Source organism: Rhineura floridana, chromosome 15 (assembly GCF_030035675.1).
Source record: "Rhineura floridana isolate rRhiFlo1 chromosome 15, rRhiFlo1.hap2, whole genome shotgun sequence".
Lineage (NCBI taxonomy): Eukaryota > Metazoa > Chordata > Lepidosauria > Squamata > Rhineuridae > Rhineura > Rhineura floridana.
The window spans coordinates 8809748-8829881 of NC_084494.1; the positions used below are offsets into that span (position 1 = coordinate 8809748).

General features: G+C 43.3%; 1 protein-coding gene across 7 annotated transcripts in view; it reads right to left on the reverse strand.

The window, feature by feature from the left end:
- Positions 1–20134, reverse strand: part of CSMD2 (CUB and Sushi multiple domains 2) — a 769620-nt gene that overhangs the window by 338283 nt on the left and 411203 nt on the right. For all 7 annotated transcript variants that reach the window (XM_061596306.1, XM_061596301.1, XM_061596302.1 and 4 more), the window contains one exon: positions 4042–4154. In XM_061596306.1, the coding sequence (XP_061452290.1) occupies positions 4042–4154 (113 nt within the window). The remainder of the gene's footprint in view (positions 1–4041; positions 4155–20134) is intronic.

The following is a 20134-nucleotide window of genomic DNA, read 5'->3' on the forward strand; positions in this document are numbered from 1 at the left end:
AAACATTCAGACTATTATGTCTAAGAAAAATGGGTTTTTACCAAGCTCACAGGATTAGAAGCCCCTGACATTTGCCTTAATCAGAGCGGAAATTATAACATTAATCTTTACTTGACTATTTTTGCAAAAAGGCATGATACAGGCAGGTGTATTTTTAACAGCAAAGTGGCAATCATGACTTTGATTTTCCTTTCCTTTTTCTTTTTTCTTTTAAATCCTCAGCAACAGGGTAATTGCTCAACTGAAAATTATGACTAAACAGCTTTAGGTATTAAATATGAAAGATGATTCATAAATATCATAATCTGAGCTTCTCAGATGCAGACCACAGAGGTGGGAGAAGAGGAAAATCCAGCCTGAATTAACACACACAGAGGTTTGTCCTGAAAGCCCACATTGAGGAAGGGTGAGGAACTGAATCCAGCTGGCGGGCCAGATTCTGACTTCCCCCAACTGACGTAGGCCATTTTGACATATGGGTGGGGCGGGCCACCTGTCAATCACCTGACATCACCATGACATCGGGCAAAACACTTCCTTTGCTTGCTTGGTTGTAGATTGGCAGCATCTGCAAACCTCACTTTAGGTAGGGACCTGCATCTTCCATATGATGTCAGGTGTAGGGCACAAAGGTGTGATCTGGGGGGAAATGGCCTCGTGGACAAAATTAGGACCCTGTGAGATTCTCCACTGCTGCTTTATGGGCACAATCTCCCCCCATCCCCCCCCCCCCAAAAAAAAGGTTTTACTGGGATGAACAGAGGAAGCTGTTTCATATTATGTGTCCATCAAGGTCAGAGATGTCTGTTTTGACTGGCAGTCACTCTTCAGTTTCTTGGGCAAAGGATTTACATCATCTGCTGCTGACCTTTTTAACTGGAGATGTTAGGAACTGAAACTGGCAACATCTGCATGCAAAACACATGCTTCATCACTGAGATTTGGACACACAGGCATGACCTTCCTCCCCTCGTCATATCCCAGAACAATCAGGAGAGCCCTGGCAAACTCCAGACAAACCTGTGGGCCACAGACCATGCAAAAGCCACTATTCTAGCACCAGTCTTTTGGCTAGCAGATCTCACAGCTTGCCATCATAGTGTGGAAAATCATATTTCACATTCCTTTATGCCAGCATCAAGGTTTGGGAGAAGACTTTTAGGTGATGGCATGAAATATTTAGCCCCCCCAGACAATCACATACTGTAGCTGAATCCAACCAACTAGCCAGCCAGCCAGCACAGTGGCAGCTAGTGCCCACTGGGATTGGTGGGGCAGAATGCACCAACCAATAGGCAGAGCCAAAGCCAGTGAAAGGCAGAGCCAGCACGTTCTGGTTTTGTCTCCACTCTCTTCCTTGCTGAGCTCTACAAGACCAAAGCTGAGACTAAGTAGGAGAAGGAAGCTGACAGGCAGTGACCCATCCCCTAGACTGCCTGTATGTATGAAGGCAGATAGATGAGGACTGGCTGGGGGAAGACTGAAGTTGGTGGGGCAGTGCCTCATATGCCCTTGGAGATCAGCCTTCATGCTTCCAACCAAATGCTGCCAGCTCTGTTCAGCTATTCTGGACTTTGGTTCTGCTGTCATAGTCTTCCTCTCTTTTAATAACCTTGTCTGCCACTCTAGAAAGTGCTTTTGTTTTTTGGGATTGGGGAGGAGAGAGAAATTCCACACAGGAAGCATTTCAATGGGAATCAACCTAATTTCCACTTCTCAAAACCATATGTTAACTCAAAGGCAGCTATTCTTCAAAATTCGCATCTCTCCAAATTTTGCAATGTAGTTCTCCAACAATACACACACACACACGTGTGTACAAAAATGTGAATAATAGGGGAAAGTACACATAACAATTCAAATATTCATGAAATAGCATACAACAAGGTATTGTTAGGAAAATTTAGTTGCAAAAATGTGTATTTTAGGCAACACTGCATAAAAATGTGTATATTAGGATAAATGCACACTAAAATGCTGGTGTTTTGGAGGTTTTTTTAAAAAAATGCAAAATGATGCAGAAATGTGGCAAACTGAAGCCAAGACTGAAGAATGAGAAGCTGAGAGACACTGAAATTGATCGATTCATGCTTCCCTAGTTTGGGGGGCTGGGAGAGTTGACGACGGTACAAGGGAGGCATTGCTGTCCCTGAAGCAGACATGCTGATCCCTTCCTCACAATAGGCAAGCAGGTTCTGCAGTGCTTTGAAAACCTGCAAGGCCCGTTTAATTAGAGATGACATCAGGAGAAAACAAAACAAAACCAGCCAATGTGGTACAGTGATGAGAGTGTCAGACTGAGCCCTGGAAGACCAGGGTTCAAATCCCTGCTTGGACCTAAAGTTCACTGGGTAGCCTTGGGCCAGTCATTTTCTCTTGGCCTAATCTACCACACATGATTGTTGTGAGGATAAAATTGGGAGGGTATAGCCTGTTTGTATGCCACCTTCAGATCCTTGCAGGAAAGGTGGGATATAAATTTTCATAGAATCATAGAACTGTAGAGTTGGAAGGGGCCTATAAGGCCATCGAGTCCAACCCCCTGCTCAATTCAGGAATCCAAATCAAAGCACACCTCACAGGTGGCTGTCCAGCTGCCTTTTGAATGCCTCCAGTGTTGGAGAGCCTATCACCTCCTTAGGTCATTGGTTCCACTGTCGTACCACTCGAACAGTTAGGAAGTTTTTCCCAATGTTTAGACAAAATCTAGCTTCCTGTACTTGAACCCACTATTCCGTGTCCTGCACTCCGGGATGACCAAGAAGAGATCCTGGCCCTCCTCTGTGTGGTAACCTTTCAAGGACTTGAAGAGTACTATCCTATCTCCCCTCAGTCGTCTCAAGGCTAAACATGCCCAGTTCTTCCAGTCTCTCTATGATAGCAGTAGTAATAGTAGCAGTTGTTGTTATGTGCTTTCAAGTCGATTACGACTTATGGCGACCCCATGAATCAGTGACCTCCAAGAGTGTCTGTCGTGAACCACCCTGTTCAGATCTTGTAAGTTCAGGTCTGTGGCTTCCTTTGTGGAGTCAATCCATCTCTTGTTTGGCCTTCCTCTTTTTCTACTCCCTTCTGTTTTTCCCAGCATTATTGTCTTTTCTAGTGAATCACGCCTTCTCATTATGTGTCCACAAAGTATGATAACCTCAGTTTCATCATTTTAGCCTCTAGTGACAGTTCTGGTTTAATTTGTCCTAACACCCAATCATTTGTCTTTTTTGCAGTCCATGGTATGCACAAAGCTCTCCTCCAACACTACATTTCAAATGAGTTGATTTTTCTCTTATCCGCCGTTTTCACTGTCCAACTTTCACATCTATACATAGAGATCAGCAATACCATGGTCTGAATGATCCTGACTTTGGTGTTCAGTGATGCATCTTTGCATTTGAGGACCTTTCTCTAGTTCTCTCATAGCTGCCCTCCCCAGTCCTAGCCGCCTTCTGATTTCTTGACTATTGTATAGTAGCAGTAGAAATAATAAATAAAGACATAAATAAACCCTTGCAGAGTGATAATACTTATGTCACATCACCTTCAGGTGTGTTATAAACTATAATTGTGTTTCTTGTTCAAAAACATTGCAAAGAGTTGATCAGGAGGGAAGGCAGAGAGAGAGAAGCCCCAGGAATGCCTCAAGAACTTCTTTGGAAGGCATCCCATTGAGTCGCTTATTAGAAAGCACAGGCTCTACTAGGGTTGTTTGAGGAATTCAGTACTGGCAAATTTCAGTAAGAGCTGATTTAATCCTCTCCTCCCAGGCTAAGATTTGGATTGGAGTTTAGCTACCTACCACCTTTCACGCTTCCTGAATATTCTGACACTGTTCCCAGCTCGAAAAAGAAGGAGAAACAAAACAGGTTTAGAAATCTGCATTTTGAGAGAAAATACATTTAAAGGAGGGGAATGGAAATAAATAGGAGAGGCTGAACCCTGCGGCAAATGGTGCATGCTCCAATTGGTTTTAGAAATCCCTCTTAATAAATGGTCATTCAGAAGGAGCGGGAAGTTGGGTGGACTGAGCCAGAGGCCTGCCAATACCTTGGTACTGAGCGCTGAAGCCTTTCTGCCTGTGGTTGCTGTCTGACATAAAGTGCAGGCGAAGCCAGTTTTTGCTGCTGATTACAGGGGCAGGAAGGTTTGTTCCCGTAAACCTGCAAAAGGGGACACAAAGCAAAAACAGCAAAAGTCAAAACTGTGTGGGTGATGATGCTTTTAGAGAATCCTCTGTGAAGATGTACAGGATGTTCCTGCTGTCAAGTGCCTTTCAAAACACCACCCAGATGCAAAACCAGCTGATTTGTGTTGCTGTTTGCTTGCCTTCAAATGAGTCCCCACCCCATGAAGAAAAAGAAGTTGAAACAAACACTTGGTAGAGTATCACCCAGAGCTAAATATCTGTGGACAGTCAAGGGCTAACTGAAAAATGCTGCCCTTGTCACACTTAACAGGATTTTTTGGGGGGGAGGAACACAAAATAGAGTATAAACATAATTCTTTAAAAAAGTACTCCAGAAAGCCCACCCACCTTACTCCCGACATCACATCATACATACATCTCTGGTTTTAACTAAAGTCCGTAATATTTTATTGTGTTTTCTTAAATCATTTGTATGTGGTTTTATTATTTTGAGCTGTCCTTTGATGCCCTTTGGGGAGGAAGGGCAGGTTATAAATCTGAAATCTGCATCATCTCTGCACACAGGGAAGGACTTCATCTACAGTCAGGAGCCCTTGCCACTTAAAAATAAATAAATAAAAGCTCTTTATATATTTAGCACAGGCAGGCAGATCCTGAATCCAATTCTGAATGCAGGAATGGATTGCTCGGTGGTAGCGCTGCTCTTAATGACAGTTACTTCAATAGATCAAGGTTCCTCTTGACCAAATTGGCACGAGAAAGAAAAGAAAAGAAATATCTTAAAACTACAAAAACAACCACCACCAGGCAGACCTAGTACATGGATCAATTTGGGAACACTGAAATGGCACTGGGATCTCTGTACAACATTAACCATCCTATTGATGAACCAGTTAAATAGGAAACTGCTCTCCTCTCTACTAAGTTATCCAAAAGGACTTGGAGGGAGCATTTTTCTTGTGGGGGAAGAAATTAATAATAATGAGGGAATTCTTGGCCAAGCCATCACGATTGTCAGAAACAAATGTTTACCTAATAGTCACAAGCGCCCTTGAAAATTGGGGTATATGAGAGCAAAATTAATGGCCTTAACCAGAACAGTGCAAACAACATTAACATGATAAGAGCTATTACAGAATCCAATTACTTTTAACCAAAGTCCATTTCAGACATTTTATTAGAGACAGTGTCACATTAGTTATATGCTATTGGCATTCTAAGACCAATTCTGTGCTGCAAGAACACGGTGAGAGAGAGAGAATGAGAAAAACCCCACACACTCTGCCCTTGAAGAGACTGTGGTTTTCAGTGCTCTTTGCAAAAACAAATCACCAAATGAATATGCAACCACCTAAAACCAACCACCAGCATATTCCACGGAGGATATAGGTACATAGCCCGATTCAGGAGACAACCCTCTGCTCAGAGGGGTAAATGTGTGAATGGGGAGTAGATTCACAGCACTGATCCCACCATACCCATCCCTCTGACCCCTCCCCTCCCCCAAAGGTTTGAACATGAAGCTGGAACAGGCTGTTTTGTCCTGGCTAACCCTGGTTGTCTTAGACACAGCAACACAAGTTTGCTTTTTTTCCCTTGTTGCTTTTAATGCAAAACATGAAGCAGGAGTGGTAAATACAGACAACAGATTACAAAGGTCTCTAGGTCCCTCTCAAGCATCACCAGGCATGGCTATATAAACATTGCTGCAATATTCAGACATGTCCCCAGGGCCCCCTTAAGTAGGATCAGGGAGGGCACACGTGGGGACTGTCTATCAGATCAAGACTGGTGTGCTCTCCTATGGGTAGGCTGAATAGCAGGTTCTGTTTGCTTGTGCCAGCACAGCCTGCAATGCTTCCTTGGCGATGGGGATGGGGATGGGGATGCTTCAGCCAGGTCATCTCCAGTCTCCATCCCTGGGTTCTCTTGCTGCTCATCATGTGCATCCTGGGGACGAGGTGAATTGGGAGGTGGCTCCAGAGGCTGTGCACGTACTGGAGAAGGGACAATGGGGCAGCTGCTGTCCAGGCCGGCCACATCTGAAGTAGTCAGCACTTCAGGGGCAGGGCTACAGCCCAGTAGATCATTGGGATCCTTCCCAAGCTCACCCTGCAGACCCTCCCTTGGATCCCAGTCAGCTTCTTCTGAGGGACTCTGCCAAGAGTTCCTCACAGGTCTCATGACATCTCCATGTGATCAGGAGCTCCAATAGTGCAATGTTTCCAACTGTGTGGAGGGACCTACATGAGTGCAGCTGCGTCCCCCTTCAGACTTTTTCTGAATGTGTGGAGGTCTTATGGGTGGTACCAGGAGGATGGACTTAACTTTGGAGGTGGGATTCCTTACTCTCCCACCCTTCGTGGGGCTAATGCATGAATAGCAGTGGCAGCTGGTGGCTCCATGTCAGTGGTGCAGTGAAATCTGCTCCAGGTTTTAGGCCAAACTTTCCAGGAGCTGCCCAACTTAAAAGTTCAGACTAAAACCTGGAGTGGATTCCACTGCACCACTGACATGGAGCTATCAGCTGCCACAGGTGAATCCAGGGATGAAGAAACTCAAGCCCCAGGGGACTAATGTGGCCTAGACAGCTGGGAAGTATGTTTATTAATGAGTGTGTGTTAGATAATCTTTGCTCCCAAAGCACAATCTCTGGCAACTGAGTTCTGACAGCCCAGCCAAACTCCTCATTCCAGAGGCCACTGAATGGACCACAAAAACTGGGTGACCAACATGACTTACTGATGTGTCCCTAAACTAGGGAAGGATGGGCCAACCTGTTTGTGGTCCATGGCAGTTTTGCATGTGCTCTGTTCTGTCCTCTATTCTGTCCTTTTTTAAATATATGAATATTTTTATGCATTTTTGAGCTGAAAACAACATCACCAAATTTGGAAAAGCATGAAATCTGACGGACAACTCCATTCCAATCTTCATATTAGGCCCCATCTGCACTATAAGTTTAAAGCAGCATCATACCACTTTTGGCAGTCATGGTTTCCCCCAAAGCATCCTGGAAACTGTGGTTTGTTAACGATGCTGAGAGTTGTTAGGACACCCCCCTATTCCCTTCACAGAGCCACAATTCTCAGAGTGGTTTAGTAGTCAGTCCCTCTTCTCAGGGAATTGCAGCTCTGTGAGGAGAATAGAGGGGTCTCCTAACAACTCTCAGCTCCTTTCACAAACTGCAGTCACCAGCGTTCTTTGGGGGAAGCCATGACTATTAAAGTGGCATGACACTGCTTTAAATGTATAGTGTAGATGCGGCCTCTGTCCGGAAAGGCCAAATTAGGTCAGTTTGCTTAAAAATGTGGACAAAATAAAATTTTCCAGCATCCTAACCAACAACATAATAATTTCTGTTTCTCTTTAACAAAAAAACAAAACAAAACAAAAAGGATGGGGGAGAAATAGTAAATATTAACCCTCCTTTTCTTACCTTTGCAACCTTGTTGTCATAGTGCAAGGGTTTACTTTTTCCCCAAGCATGACACAAAGAGCAAAACAAAAACCCTATAAGTGATTCTGTGTAAATGGGGCTTCATTAATGGGATTTGGCTTGGGCAGGGACGATATAAGCAAAATAAAAATAAACCTTGCCTTTTAATAAGTCTAATTGCTTAGAAAGCAGTATCTGACAGATGATACATCTGCACTGATCTCAGAACTCCAGTGCAAAGCCCCAGGAAGATACATTAATACACGATGCTCAAGAAATGTCTGCAGTGGTTGTGGTGGCTGTCAGCTATTGATCTGTGCTGAAAAGTATACATGTTGGGAACAGAAGCCAGAAAACTTAGTTGTGGGATTAGAAGTTGGGTAAATCTGCATTATATTTTAAGTCTTGATCCTGACCAAATTTCAAACTGTATGTTGTGATTTATTCACCATAGGGTTTTGTGGAGAAATACTGAGGAATTTCAAGGGAAATCAAGAGTAGTTAGATGAGAGAAGTGACATTTCTTGGGGAAGGGGATTTCACATATTCTTAGGTAGGTTTTACAAGGTGGCTCAAATTGCCCGAGAGAGTTCCATGCTGCCTTCTGAATAGTGTGCTGACCAGGTGTTTGAACATCATAAGAACTTAGAATCATAGAATAGTAGAGTTGGAAGGGGCTTATAAGGCCATCGAGTCCAACCCCCTGTTCAATGCAGGAATCCAAATCAAAGCATTCCCGACAGATGGCTGTCCAGCTGCCTCTTGAATGCCTCCAGTGTCGGAGAGCCCACTACCTCTCTTGTCGTATGGCTCTAACAGTTAGGAAGTTTTTCCTGAGGTCCAGTCAAAATCTGGCTTCCTGAAACTTGAGCCCATTATTCCGCGTCCTGCACTCTGGGACGATCGAGAAGAGATCCCGGCCCTCCTCTGCATGGCAACCTTTCATGCACTTGAAGAGTGCCATCATATCTCCCCTCAGTCTTCTCTTCTCCAGGCTAAACATGCCCAGTTCTTTCAGTCTCTCTTAAGAAAAGCCTGCTGGATTAGGCCAATGGAGCATCTAATCCAGCATCCTGATCTCACAGTGGCCAATCAAATGCCTGTGGGAAGCCCCCAAGCAGAACCTGAACACAACTCTCTTTCTTCCCACGGTTTCCAGCAACTGGCATTTGGAAGCATGTTTGCTCCAACTATGGAGGCAGAGCACAGCCATCACGGCTGGTAGCAAATGCCTTTCACTCAGGTAAACCCAACTAAGGTGTGATGGAAACACTCCACTAATTCTAGTTCAAAGTGCCTAACTTCAAAGAGTTCAACTGTCCATCCTGGCTGGAGCTAAGAAGGGACAAATTATAAAGAAAGAAGAAATGACAGACACCACTTGAATACAGCCTCAATGAGCAAGATCACTGCAAAAAAAGAGAGAAGTCTTGAATGAATCCATTGACAAGTAACTGCTATTTTTTCCAACAAAAAGCTGTGACCTCCATAAGAATGGCTATGAAGTTTTCATGCTGAACATAATGGGTTATTTAATTACAGGTAAGAGCACCAGGAACTGAAGCAGTTGCTTAGCTCAAGGGCATACTTCAGGGGCAGAAAGTTTGTATCTTATTGCTTAATGTATTATAAGTATTCTGTGCAATAGGGGGAGAATGCTTCCACCCTCTGAACAGAACTGGACATTATAAGAGACACACATAACTACTCTGTGGTCCTCTGCGCTTTCTTCCTCACAATGTGTCCACAATGAATGACGTGATGTCCTCAGGCTGTGCATCTCCCAGTGGTTGCTGGCATCCAAGGTGGATGGCTCCTTGAAACTTCAGACTAAAACCCAGAGCGGATTCCATGGCCCCACTGGCATGGAGCCACCAGCCACCAGTGGTATCTCCCAATCACCATGAGTCAATGATAACAAGGAAAGTTAACAGATGGTATATGACATCACAGCTACCCACACAAACCTGCCAAGCTCAGGAGCAGATCTAGAAAATCTAGGACTACTTTCAGGGCTGTTGGAAGTAGGGATGGACAAATCTGTCAATTTCATATTTCTCATTTTCCAATCTGAAATTTGGTTCACCCCATTTCTGTAGCACTTCATGTTTTTTTTTTAAATCCTCATGAAAATCCATCATTATTTTACTGCAAATGTCTCCTATTTTTGTATACATTTTGCCTAATATAAACATTTTTGTGAACATTTTGCCCTAACATAATGCATGCTTGAATGCTATGCTCACTAATATGTTAGTGAACAGAAAGCCTTATTGTTCTGCCAGGTTTATGCAGGAAATTAAGAACAATTGACCTTTGTTTTTTTGTATTTTTAATGTATTTTATTCGGTGTAATGTATTTCGGTGGCTGCCCCTGGGCTCTGAAACTCCCACCCTAGGGAGGCAAGAATGGCCTCCTCTGTGCAGTCTTTCCGCCAACAGCTAAAGACTTTTTTCTTCTGGCAGGCCTTTGGAACGGAAGACTTTAAGGGTAGTGATTGAAGAGGGTGCTGTCTGTTATTGTTTTACTTGTATGCTCTTAAACTTTCTAGTGGTTGTTTTAAACATGTTGTAAATTTCGTTGAAGTTTTTAACAAAATGGCGGCATAGAAATATTTTTATAAACAAAGAAATAAACAAAAATACATTTCTATGCACGCTTTACCCTAGCACAGCCTTTCCCAACCAGTGTGCCTCCAGATGTTGTTGGACCACAATCCCATCTTTCCTGACCATTGGCAATGCTGGCTGAGGCTGATGGGAGTTGTGGTCCAACAACATCTGGAGGCACACTGGTTGGGAAAGGCTGTGCTAGAATATGCATTTTTGTACACATTTATTGGTGAAAGGACTGAACTGAAAAATTTTTGAGAACTGTGAATTTTGAAGGACAGGTGTATTTTGGTTTGCATCTCATTTCAAAACGTGCAAATGAGGCAAGTTTGCCTTTAAATGCAAACTGAATCAAATTGCTCCTCCATCCCTAGTTGGAAAGAATACTAGTGTAATGTATGTGACGTGCTCTGAACAATTTAAATACACTTTACACAATTATTTATTAGGATTATTACTAACTGCTACTGTTAGGTGTGTGGCATGTTTTATCACCTGTAGTCACTTGCTGTGAGTTTAAATACTAATCCCAAACCTTTGTGGTCCATGCCAAACTCCCACACACACAGACACACACAAAGTCTTCCATCATCCCACGTTTCAAAATTCCAGGCAACCTTGTAGATCATTGTCTAAATTATTTCATCAGCCCAACAAATCATGTGGTTTAATGGTGTGGGCGTATTTTGTCTTGCCATACATTCTGCACCAGCCTGCCCCAACCGAGGGCTCTCTAGCTGTTTTGGATTGTGACTCTAAAACTTTGTATAGTTGTAGTCTGTAATAAACAGAGAGTACCACTACATTGGGGAAGGATGCTCTAAACAGTTCACCTCTTTCTCTCTCATCCTTCTCTTCCTGCACCTCCAGGAGGGCTTAATTTAGAATGGCTATTGAAACTCCAGCAGTGAGTAATTATTATTGATTTTTCATTTAATCTTAATAAGCAGCTAGTCATCCAAACCCTTGAGGATCTCCAATTAGTATGCTACGATCTTCAGGAAGCTGAAGATGTACTGAGGTGGGCCTAGTTTCCAAATGAGGCCAATACTTCCTTCTCCCTCTCCCGAAGCAAGGGTATGTGATGTTGTACAACCAGAGGACTAAGCTGGGAGAGAGGAGGAAGCTATTATTATTATTGTTGTTGTTGTTGTTTTGTTGTTGTTAGTGCTTTCCAGATGGGTTCAGTGTAAGACAAGTCCAAATTCCCCCAAAATAGGGGCAGGGATTTCCTGCTGCTTTCTTGGGCATGGGGGATTCCTCCAAATTTTTCGGGAGGTGGTTTTTACTTAACTCCCTAGGTCTTGTCAGGAAGTGCAGCTAGCTGGAACTAAAGAGCGAGCCTCCCATGGCTTCCTGCTGGCCACATTTCCCAGAATGCCCAAGGTCTTCCACGAAGTGAGGCAAGTAGGAAGCTGCTGATTCAGGGAGGGACCAAACAAAATAGTTGCACGTGGGCATGCAAGGATTACCGCTAGTGCAACAGGACTTTGCCTCTCCTCCCCCGCACATGCACCCTGCATCATCCCAAAATCCCCTCTGAAGGGTTGGGGAAAACCCAGACACAATGTAGGGGGTGTGCAGGGGGAGGAGAGGGGAAGACCATTCTGTTGCGCAAGAAGAAATCCTTGGTCTGATGGAATGAGCAACTCAGGACTACATTGAAGATAACTTTCAACCTTATGTATGCCATCAGCAATGTGGATCCTCTACTCTGGGGCTCTGCAATAGAGTTTCCTCTGCTCCAGACTCCTGCCCTTCTCCAGCCATAGGATGGTAGATTTCCCCGGGTCTTGATCAGGCAGGATAGCAGTGATTTTACAGTATGGTGTTGTCCCAGGGATAAATGAACAATTCATAACCCCCAGTACAAGCCCAAATGAAAGAAAAGGGAGTGGCACAAGAGCTTTTCAAATCAGCTCCAAGCTCCTAGTTCTTATGTATAAGCAGGGCTTTCAAAACAACGCAGCCAGCGGTGGCTGGTGGCTCCATGTCAGTGGGGCAGTTCCAGCACCTTGGACAGATCCTTGAAAGTTTGGACCAAAAGCCAAAGCGGATTTCACTTCCCCACTGACATAGAGACATCAGCTGCCGCTGCAATGGACATTTCTAGGTATTTACAGCCATACACCACAAGAGGCACGTGGTGTAGTGGTCAAAGTTTAGATCTAAGATAGAAAGACCCAGATTCTAATTCCCACTCAAGCCTTAGGCTCACTGGATGGTCTTGGGTCAGTGGTTGTACATACACCATATATTTAAAATACATGGCTACCCCCAAAGAATCTGGGGGACTGTGGTTTGCTAAGGGTGCTGAGAATTGTAGCTCTGTGAGGCATAAACTACAGTTTCAAGGATTCTTTGGGGGGGATGTCAGGTGCTTTAAATGTACGGTATGTACGCAGCCCCTCCCTGTCAGCCTAGCTTACCTCACATAGTTCTTGTGAGGATAAATTAAGGGAGGGAGAGGAAATGAATCAGAGTTTCAAGGCAGGATAAAGAGATAAAATAAAAATACAGATTTCCTCCTTTTTTAAAAAAAAGAAAGAAAAACAAACCTTGTGTTAAGCTCAATATTGTATTGCCTTTACATTTCATGTTTCTGAGAATAAAGTTGTCTTGGTGGGGGAAAAAAGCCTGCAATGGTTATCCACCTAGAGGCTGCAAAGCTTATTAAATAAGAAAATTACATCATGAAATTTCAGCTACAGGAAAGAGAGATTCTGTTGCAAGCTTTCAGTATGCAGAAGACACAATGTTTCCCAAACTCTTCTTCATTATTTATTACTGTATTCACTTTTTTTTTTTTGGCTTCCTTAACCTTTTCCTCAAAACTTCCAGTCAAATTATCTGGAGAGATGAAGAGATGGCCCTTAATTTGAAAACACATTATTTTAGGCAATTCTCTTTAATAAAGCACAAGGCAAGGACCCCCCTCCTCCCTCCTCCCAATCTAATTTTACGAGCAGGATGGGAAAATTCTCGCTAGCGCTGGACTTCTGCAAGGAAAGGAAGTAATTGGGTCAAGTTGTTCTTCAAGATTAAAAGCCAGAGGAGGAAAGAGCAAAAGTGCTTCTACAAATAGACCCATCTTGTTTCTAAACAGGAACTGATGAACCCAGAGTTCCAATGATGGGTACCAGCGGTCACGGGGAGAGGGGAAGCCTTACAGACGTTAAAGGGCTTGGCTGCACAATGAGGAGTGCCTGTCACTGTTTCAGGGATTATGGATTCAGTTTGCAATCTGTAAATAATCCAAGCCATTTGCATGAGCACACACACACAATATTTAATGCTGAGTATTTCCCCCTGATTAGGGATGAGTAAGTCCATCCATTTTGGTTCTTCTCATTTTTTCAGTTCAGTTCTCCATATTTCCACAACAGTTTGCAATTTTTTTTAAAAAAAAGAAAGCTCTCAGGAAAATTTGTCCACATTGTAGAGAATTGCGTGGCAACTCTCAGCACCCTTCACTAACTACACTTTTCAGGATTCTTTGAGAGAAGCCATGGTCTGTCTAAAATGGAATAAAGGTCTGGTGTGGATGTGGCCAGGGACAGCTTTGTAACACTTTGTTGCATCCTTGCAAAGGCTCTTACAATACTCTCTTTTTTGTATGTCTGTTAGTTACTGAACTAAGGCAGATTAATAAATGAATCCTGTATAATAGACAAAAATCACTGAGTCCTATGGAGAAACCATCATTGATACAGGGTGTAAGCAAGAAGCAAAGCATACTTTGTGTTCATTTTGCTCTCTCTCTCTTTCTTTTTAGTGTGGGGTGTCTGATGAGGAATTTGTGCAGTTGGAAAACCTGCTTTCAAAAAACCCTGCTGGGGCTGATGAGAGCTGTAATCCAAAACATCTGGAGGCCACCAGGTTGGGAAAAGTGAGATAATCTACATTTACTATTAGAAATCACCACTGTATGCAAGGCAATGTCTGAAAAGTAATTCCCTTCTTCCTATCAATCCTGGGCATTTTCTAGTCTGTCCCATCCTAGAAATTTGGACATGCACAGATGCATGATGGAAATGATAGTGGAAATAGGCAATTTACTTAAGGGAAATGGAAACAAAACTCATGGAGGTAGAGCTTCTAGTTGTCTGAAGGTGGTTGTCTGAAGGTGGTGTGATTGGAACTACAGGGGCTTCTTCGTGAGGAAGGAAGAGGGATAGAACACTCTGTCCATTCCAGTTATCTCAGTGTCTCATGTTTTTGCAATTTTAAAGTCAGTTCTCTGCATTTCTGCAGAAGTTTTTCATTTTTTAAAAAAATACAACCCTCATGAAAATTATACAGCATTTTAGTGCAAATTTCTCCTAATAAACACAATTTTGTACACAGTTTTGAATAATGTACACATTTTTGCAAGCCCATTTCTAGTCATATGATGAATTTTTGTATGCTATTTTCACTCACACATTCATTTTCATGCATAATTGCTCCAATGTATGCATTTCTGTGAATACTGTTTGGTTGGCGAACTGCATTGCAAAATTCAATAGACTTGGCTTGAAACGTGAACCAAATCAAATCCCTCACCTATCTTGTCTCTTGACTGAACAAGCATGCCCTACACAGAGCAATTTCCCGAGCACCTGCAAATCAAATGTTTCCAAGTTTCTAAGTCAGTGACAGCTTGTTTTTAGAGAGAAGCTAGCCTCAGAAGACATCTTCTGGAACAAAGACTTTTACTAGAGGTGACCCCAGATTGTATTTATCATTATCTTGACCACTTTTTTTTTTGAGTTTTTTTTGAGGATTTGCATAGAATGACAAGATCCATCCAGGGCTGTCAGCTTTAATTACCATCCACTCCCACATTACATTTGCAGGCTAACAAAATCAAATCAAATAAATCAAATAAAATAATAATTAAAAAACCTCATTGCAAAAGATTTACACTGACATATTTAATCCATTTTGTTGTTGCTGCCTTAATTTAAAGAAAAGAAAGGGCTCCCGCCACTCATTTTTCAGTGTAGCAAACATCTGTAACAACAACTGGACCTTTAAACATTAACAGGTCATAGTTAGTCTACATGTACTCCAAGAAGCATTCTTGAAACACGTGATCACTCCAAGTGTGGAAAGTGACAGGGGTGCACCGCCCTGCCCCCAATGTCCTTGTAGGCATCTCCTCCCCCTCTCCAATTTCTTGACCTTCCCCATGCTGTGCATTCAAGAGAATACAAATGCATGCCTCACACAAAACAGAGAAGGGGGAAGGGTGATGCACATGGAGACATTGTGGGCAGGGTTTGCATGTGCACTCCTTTGCAAATTCAGGTAAATGCCTGAACATGTCTAAGATGTATCCCATATTAGCATTCTCTCACACCATACTGGAAACACACTTCCACTTTTGCATGTATTCATGACCAAGGAGGGAAGGCAGATGCTCAGTGGTTTGTGTATGTTTTGCGTTCACAAGATCCCAGATTCAGTCCTTGGAATCTCAGGGTATCAGGGATACTGTGGTAAGTAATTTTGCGCTATGTGGACCAATGGTCTGACTCAATATAAAGGAGCTGCATATGTTCTTTATGGCTAGTTGAGGATATAAGTTGCCTTATCCTGAGTTAGACCATTGGTCTACATGGTTTTGTCTACTACACTGACTGGCAGCAGCTCCGCAGGTTTTCACGCAGGGGTCTTTCCCAGCCCTACCCAGAGATGCCAGGGATTGAACCTGCGTCTTTCTACGTGCAATGTGGGTGCTCTACTACGGAGCAGATCAACGAGTTGTATGTGAAATACTTTGAATATTCCGGAGTGCTATGTAGATGATCAGTCTCATAACTGCTGACTTCTGCATGGCTGGCAAAAAGTCTACTGTACAAAGGCAAGGCTTTCCTCTGCCTATTGGTGTCCCTGCACACTTCTTTTTGCCTCTGGCCCTGCCTACCACTGGCATACAGTCTGCAGAAGGTCCCTTGCAGGAATGCAGTCCTCAAGCTGAAAGAGGTTCCCCTCCCTGGTGTGGAGAAGGTGAAGCTTTTCAGGGATGGTTGGGCATGCAGGGAAGACCCATCCCCTTCCTGACCCCAAATGCCACAGCTACATATCCACCCACCCATTCCCCCAAGCTAATCTAATTGCTGACTTTTAGTACCCATGTCCTTCCTGTTCACACCAAACCAGAAATAATGGGAAAGCATTCTCATTTTCTTCCAATGCCTCTGAATGCTTCTGGTGATAGTGATTCAAGCTGGCCCTTTGGCAGCTTACTCCATTGTCTAATAATCGTTCCGACAGCTATAAAATTGGCTTCTTGTTCTACCTTTGGTTACAGCTAAGAATAAGCCTCCTGCCTTCCTTTCCGGTATATTCACACATGGTTTTATGGTTACAATGTCCAACTTCATCATATTTTACATTCATCTCTTCGGGGGCTTGCTTCAGAATACATTTCTAGAACTGCCTGTTTTGAAATTCCCTTCCAAACCTATTGACTATTTACCTGTCAGGTTGGGGGTGGGAGAGACAGAGAAAGGATAGTTTGCTTATTCCCACATTCCAGTGCGACTTTAGCAATCAGATGTGCCCCTCAGTTATCTTTTGTAAACCCCCAAACCACTAAAAGTAGATAATTGGAAAAGAGTGGTGGGATTACTGGACATTGTATGTCATTTATCCTATTGCTAAAATGCTGCAATCATTAAATTTTGCCAAATTCTCTTTAGTAAGTTAGTGTGCATTAGGAATGGAAAGATCTGTCAATTTCAGTTCCTTCAGTTCTAATTTTTCCAAGCTTAAATTCAGTACTCCCCATTTGTGATTTTTTTTGCATTTTTTTAAAAAAATCTCATGAAAACTCTTCAGCATTTTAGTGTGATTTTCTCCTAATAAACACATTTTTGCAAACAGTTTCATCTAATGCACAGTTTTGCAAGCAATTACTCCTGTCATGCATTTCACGCTATTTTCACTAATAAATTCATTTTTATCCACATTTTCCCCTAATATGCCCATTTTTGTAAACATCAATTGGCTGGAGAATGGCATTGCCAAATTCAGATGTGTGAATTTTGAAGGATAGCTGGGTTTTGGTTCTCATATTGTTTTGGAAATTGCAAATTTGATAGATTTGGCTTTAAATTCAAACTGAGCTACTTTTCTCCCTTATCCATCATGTGGATGGAAATGTTCTGCAACCCCACCGAAAGTCTAGCAGTGTTCAAGGTGGGGACTCAATGATTACTGGGGAGAGAAAACAAATGTGTGCAACTATGTTTAATATATACCCAAGTCACCCAGATCATCAGAACCTGACTTTATTGGCATGGGAATGAAATTGGTTACTGAATTACTAGCACACTATGGGGGCAAGACCCCACTGGAGAAATTTGCACTAAAATACTAGATAATGTCCATGAGGATTTTTTTTTTAAAGAATACATATTGTTGCAGAAATGTGGAGAACCAAATTTAAGACTGGAAAAATAAGAAACTTGAGAGAACTAAAATGGACAGATCCTTCCATCCCTAGTGTTACTATTTTTCTGGAATCACCCCAAGAGGTCACCATATCAGACAACAGTCTTGTATAAACCAATTTCAGAAATGGTTAACTTGCCAAGGAAAATGAGAAGTTTAATTATAATTAGTGGCTGTTGAACGCTCAGCTTCAGTGAGAATATTTATTAAGCATTCCCATACTCTTCCTTACCACTCCCCTCCCTTCTCTTTCCTTCTCAGCTTGCACATGCATGCACACTGATGTGCATGCTCTCTCTCTCTCTCTCATATACAATCATCAAGCTTAATGTGGCATCATCTTCTCCAGCTCCTGGCAGACTTCAGGGACTGAAAACAAAACCAAGAGGTCAGCAGCCAAGATACTTACGAGGCCCTGCTAGCTAAACCCACTGAGAGGAACAAGGCTCCTGGCTTGGATACTTACATTCAAAACCTGCACAACACAAGAGGTTGCCAGCTTAATTTGCACTCTCTGCTGTCTAGTGGTGTCATGAGCCCCGTGGAGCATTCCTGGAGTGATCAAGAAGAAGAAAACACAGAATGGGACCCAGGAGAGGGTCCCAGTGACTTGCAGCAAGGAGGTGCTAAACAGAAGCCTCCAGCACTTTTGACAGTGACAGCTCCATACCCTTAGTTCGAGTTATAACAAAGGGAATGCTGGCTGACCAGGAACCCATTCTCTTCCCCTCCACACCCCCTCTTTGGCCAAGCTGCCGCCGACACACACAACTCCTCTAGCGGAGTAGGATCTCAATGAGGTACCACCACTGTCATCACCCCAGACATGCAGACAGCTACACTGGCAGACTCAGCTGGCCCCCACTTTTTCATCTAGGAGAAGCACTGACACCTTCCTCATGCAAGTAGAAAAAACCCACCCTGAACCTACTTAAGGGTGTTAGGGGTGTGTGTCTAATTGCTCAGCTTTGAGTAGCCATGCCTCGTTATGCTGTGTAGAGATGCAGAACCCTGTGTAACCAGTAAGCTAATCCATGAAGCACTATAGACTGAAGTTTTACATTAAACATAACAGAGAAAAATATACTACTGGGTCAGAGTATGATTCCAATGGACTTGGCCAGGACAGGTGGAGAGAATGATATGACAAAGGATATTTTCCACTGCAATGTAAAGGAACTATTAAAAGGTTAAGGAACTGGGCAAAAAACTCCAAACCTGATCCCACCTCTTTGGTAATCACCCCATATATATGCATAATAACATTATCACATCAGCAGTTTTATTTTTAGTACTTTTCCTAATGATCCCTAGCATGGAAGTTGCCTTCTTTCCAGCTGTCGCAGACTGGCAGACACTCTGTTCTTTAATCTCCATATTCAAATCATTGCTGCTTAGCTAACAGTCATCACCAAATCATACAATAGCACAGGGGCAGCCAACATTGGGTTGCATTCAGCTAAGTCCTACTCAGAGTGAAATAAATGAACCTACATTATGTCACAATACAATTTACCTTTCTGCCGGGCTGGGATGAGTTGGATGCTGCGGACCTGTGGCTGCATTGGCAGGCTCCCTGTGCCTCTGGCCTCTGCCGGTAGTGGCCCTCTGCCACAACTGAGCCACAGCACCACCAGGAGCCCGCCAGCACTGCTGGAGGTCCGCCGAGGATAGCCAGCCCGGTGGATGGAGGAGACCAGTGCAAGCCCCCCAAATTGGGTGTTCTGTGGTTGTGCCAGGGGTGGAGCCGCAGGGGGGATTTGTGCGAGGTCCTCCTCACTTTCAGAGACCCCCCCAGGTCCCAATCCACCCAGAAACTCAGCCAGCCAAAAGGCCGGTGCAGTACAAACATTATCATGGAGGCCTACGGGGAGTGCCAGCTTCCTTGCTGGCTCATGAGCATGGCTCCCAACGGAGCCGGTGTTCAGCCTGGCCGGTGGCTCCTGAGTAGGAAGAGGATCCCACAGGGCTTTCAGCTGGCTTTTGGATTGCTCTGTCCACGTCTATCCATTCAGTGGATCTACTCTGAGAAGCACTAGGTATGAATACCCCCCATGGTACTCTTCAGATATGGTTGAACTCCAGCTCCCATCAGCCCCAGCTGTCATGGCCAAAGGCCAAGGGGTGATGAAAGTTATAGTCCAACAACATCTGGAGGGCACCACATTGGCTACCTGTGCAGTAGTACAATAAAGAATGCCATACCACTCAAAACAAACTAATCCATAGCAGTATCCAATAACTTTTAAATAATAAGATCATCATCATCATCATCATCATCATCATCATGTCACAGGGAGATGTGTTCTCCTCCACTGGTGCTTTCCATTTAAGATTCAGGTAAAGACACACCTCTTTTGCCAGGTCTTTAGTGGATAGCATCACATGGAATAGAGGAATGGCAGAATTGTTTAATTGTTGGATCTGCGACCAGTTTGCTGATATAGTTGTTATTTAGCGTACAGTTTTAATTGTTTTATTTATTTATTTGTAAATAT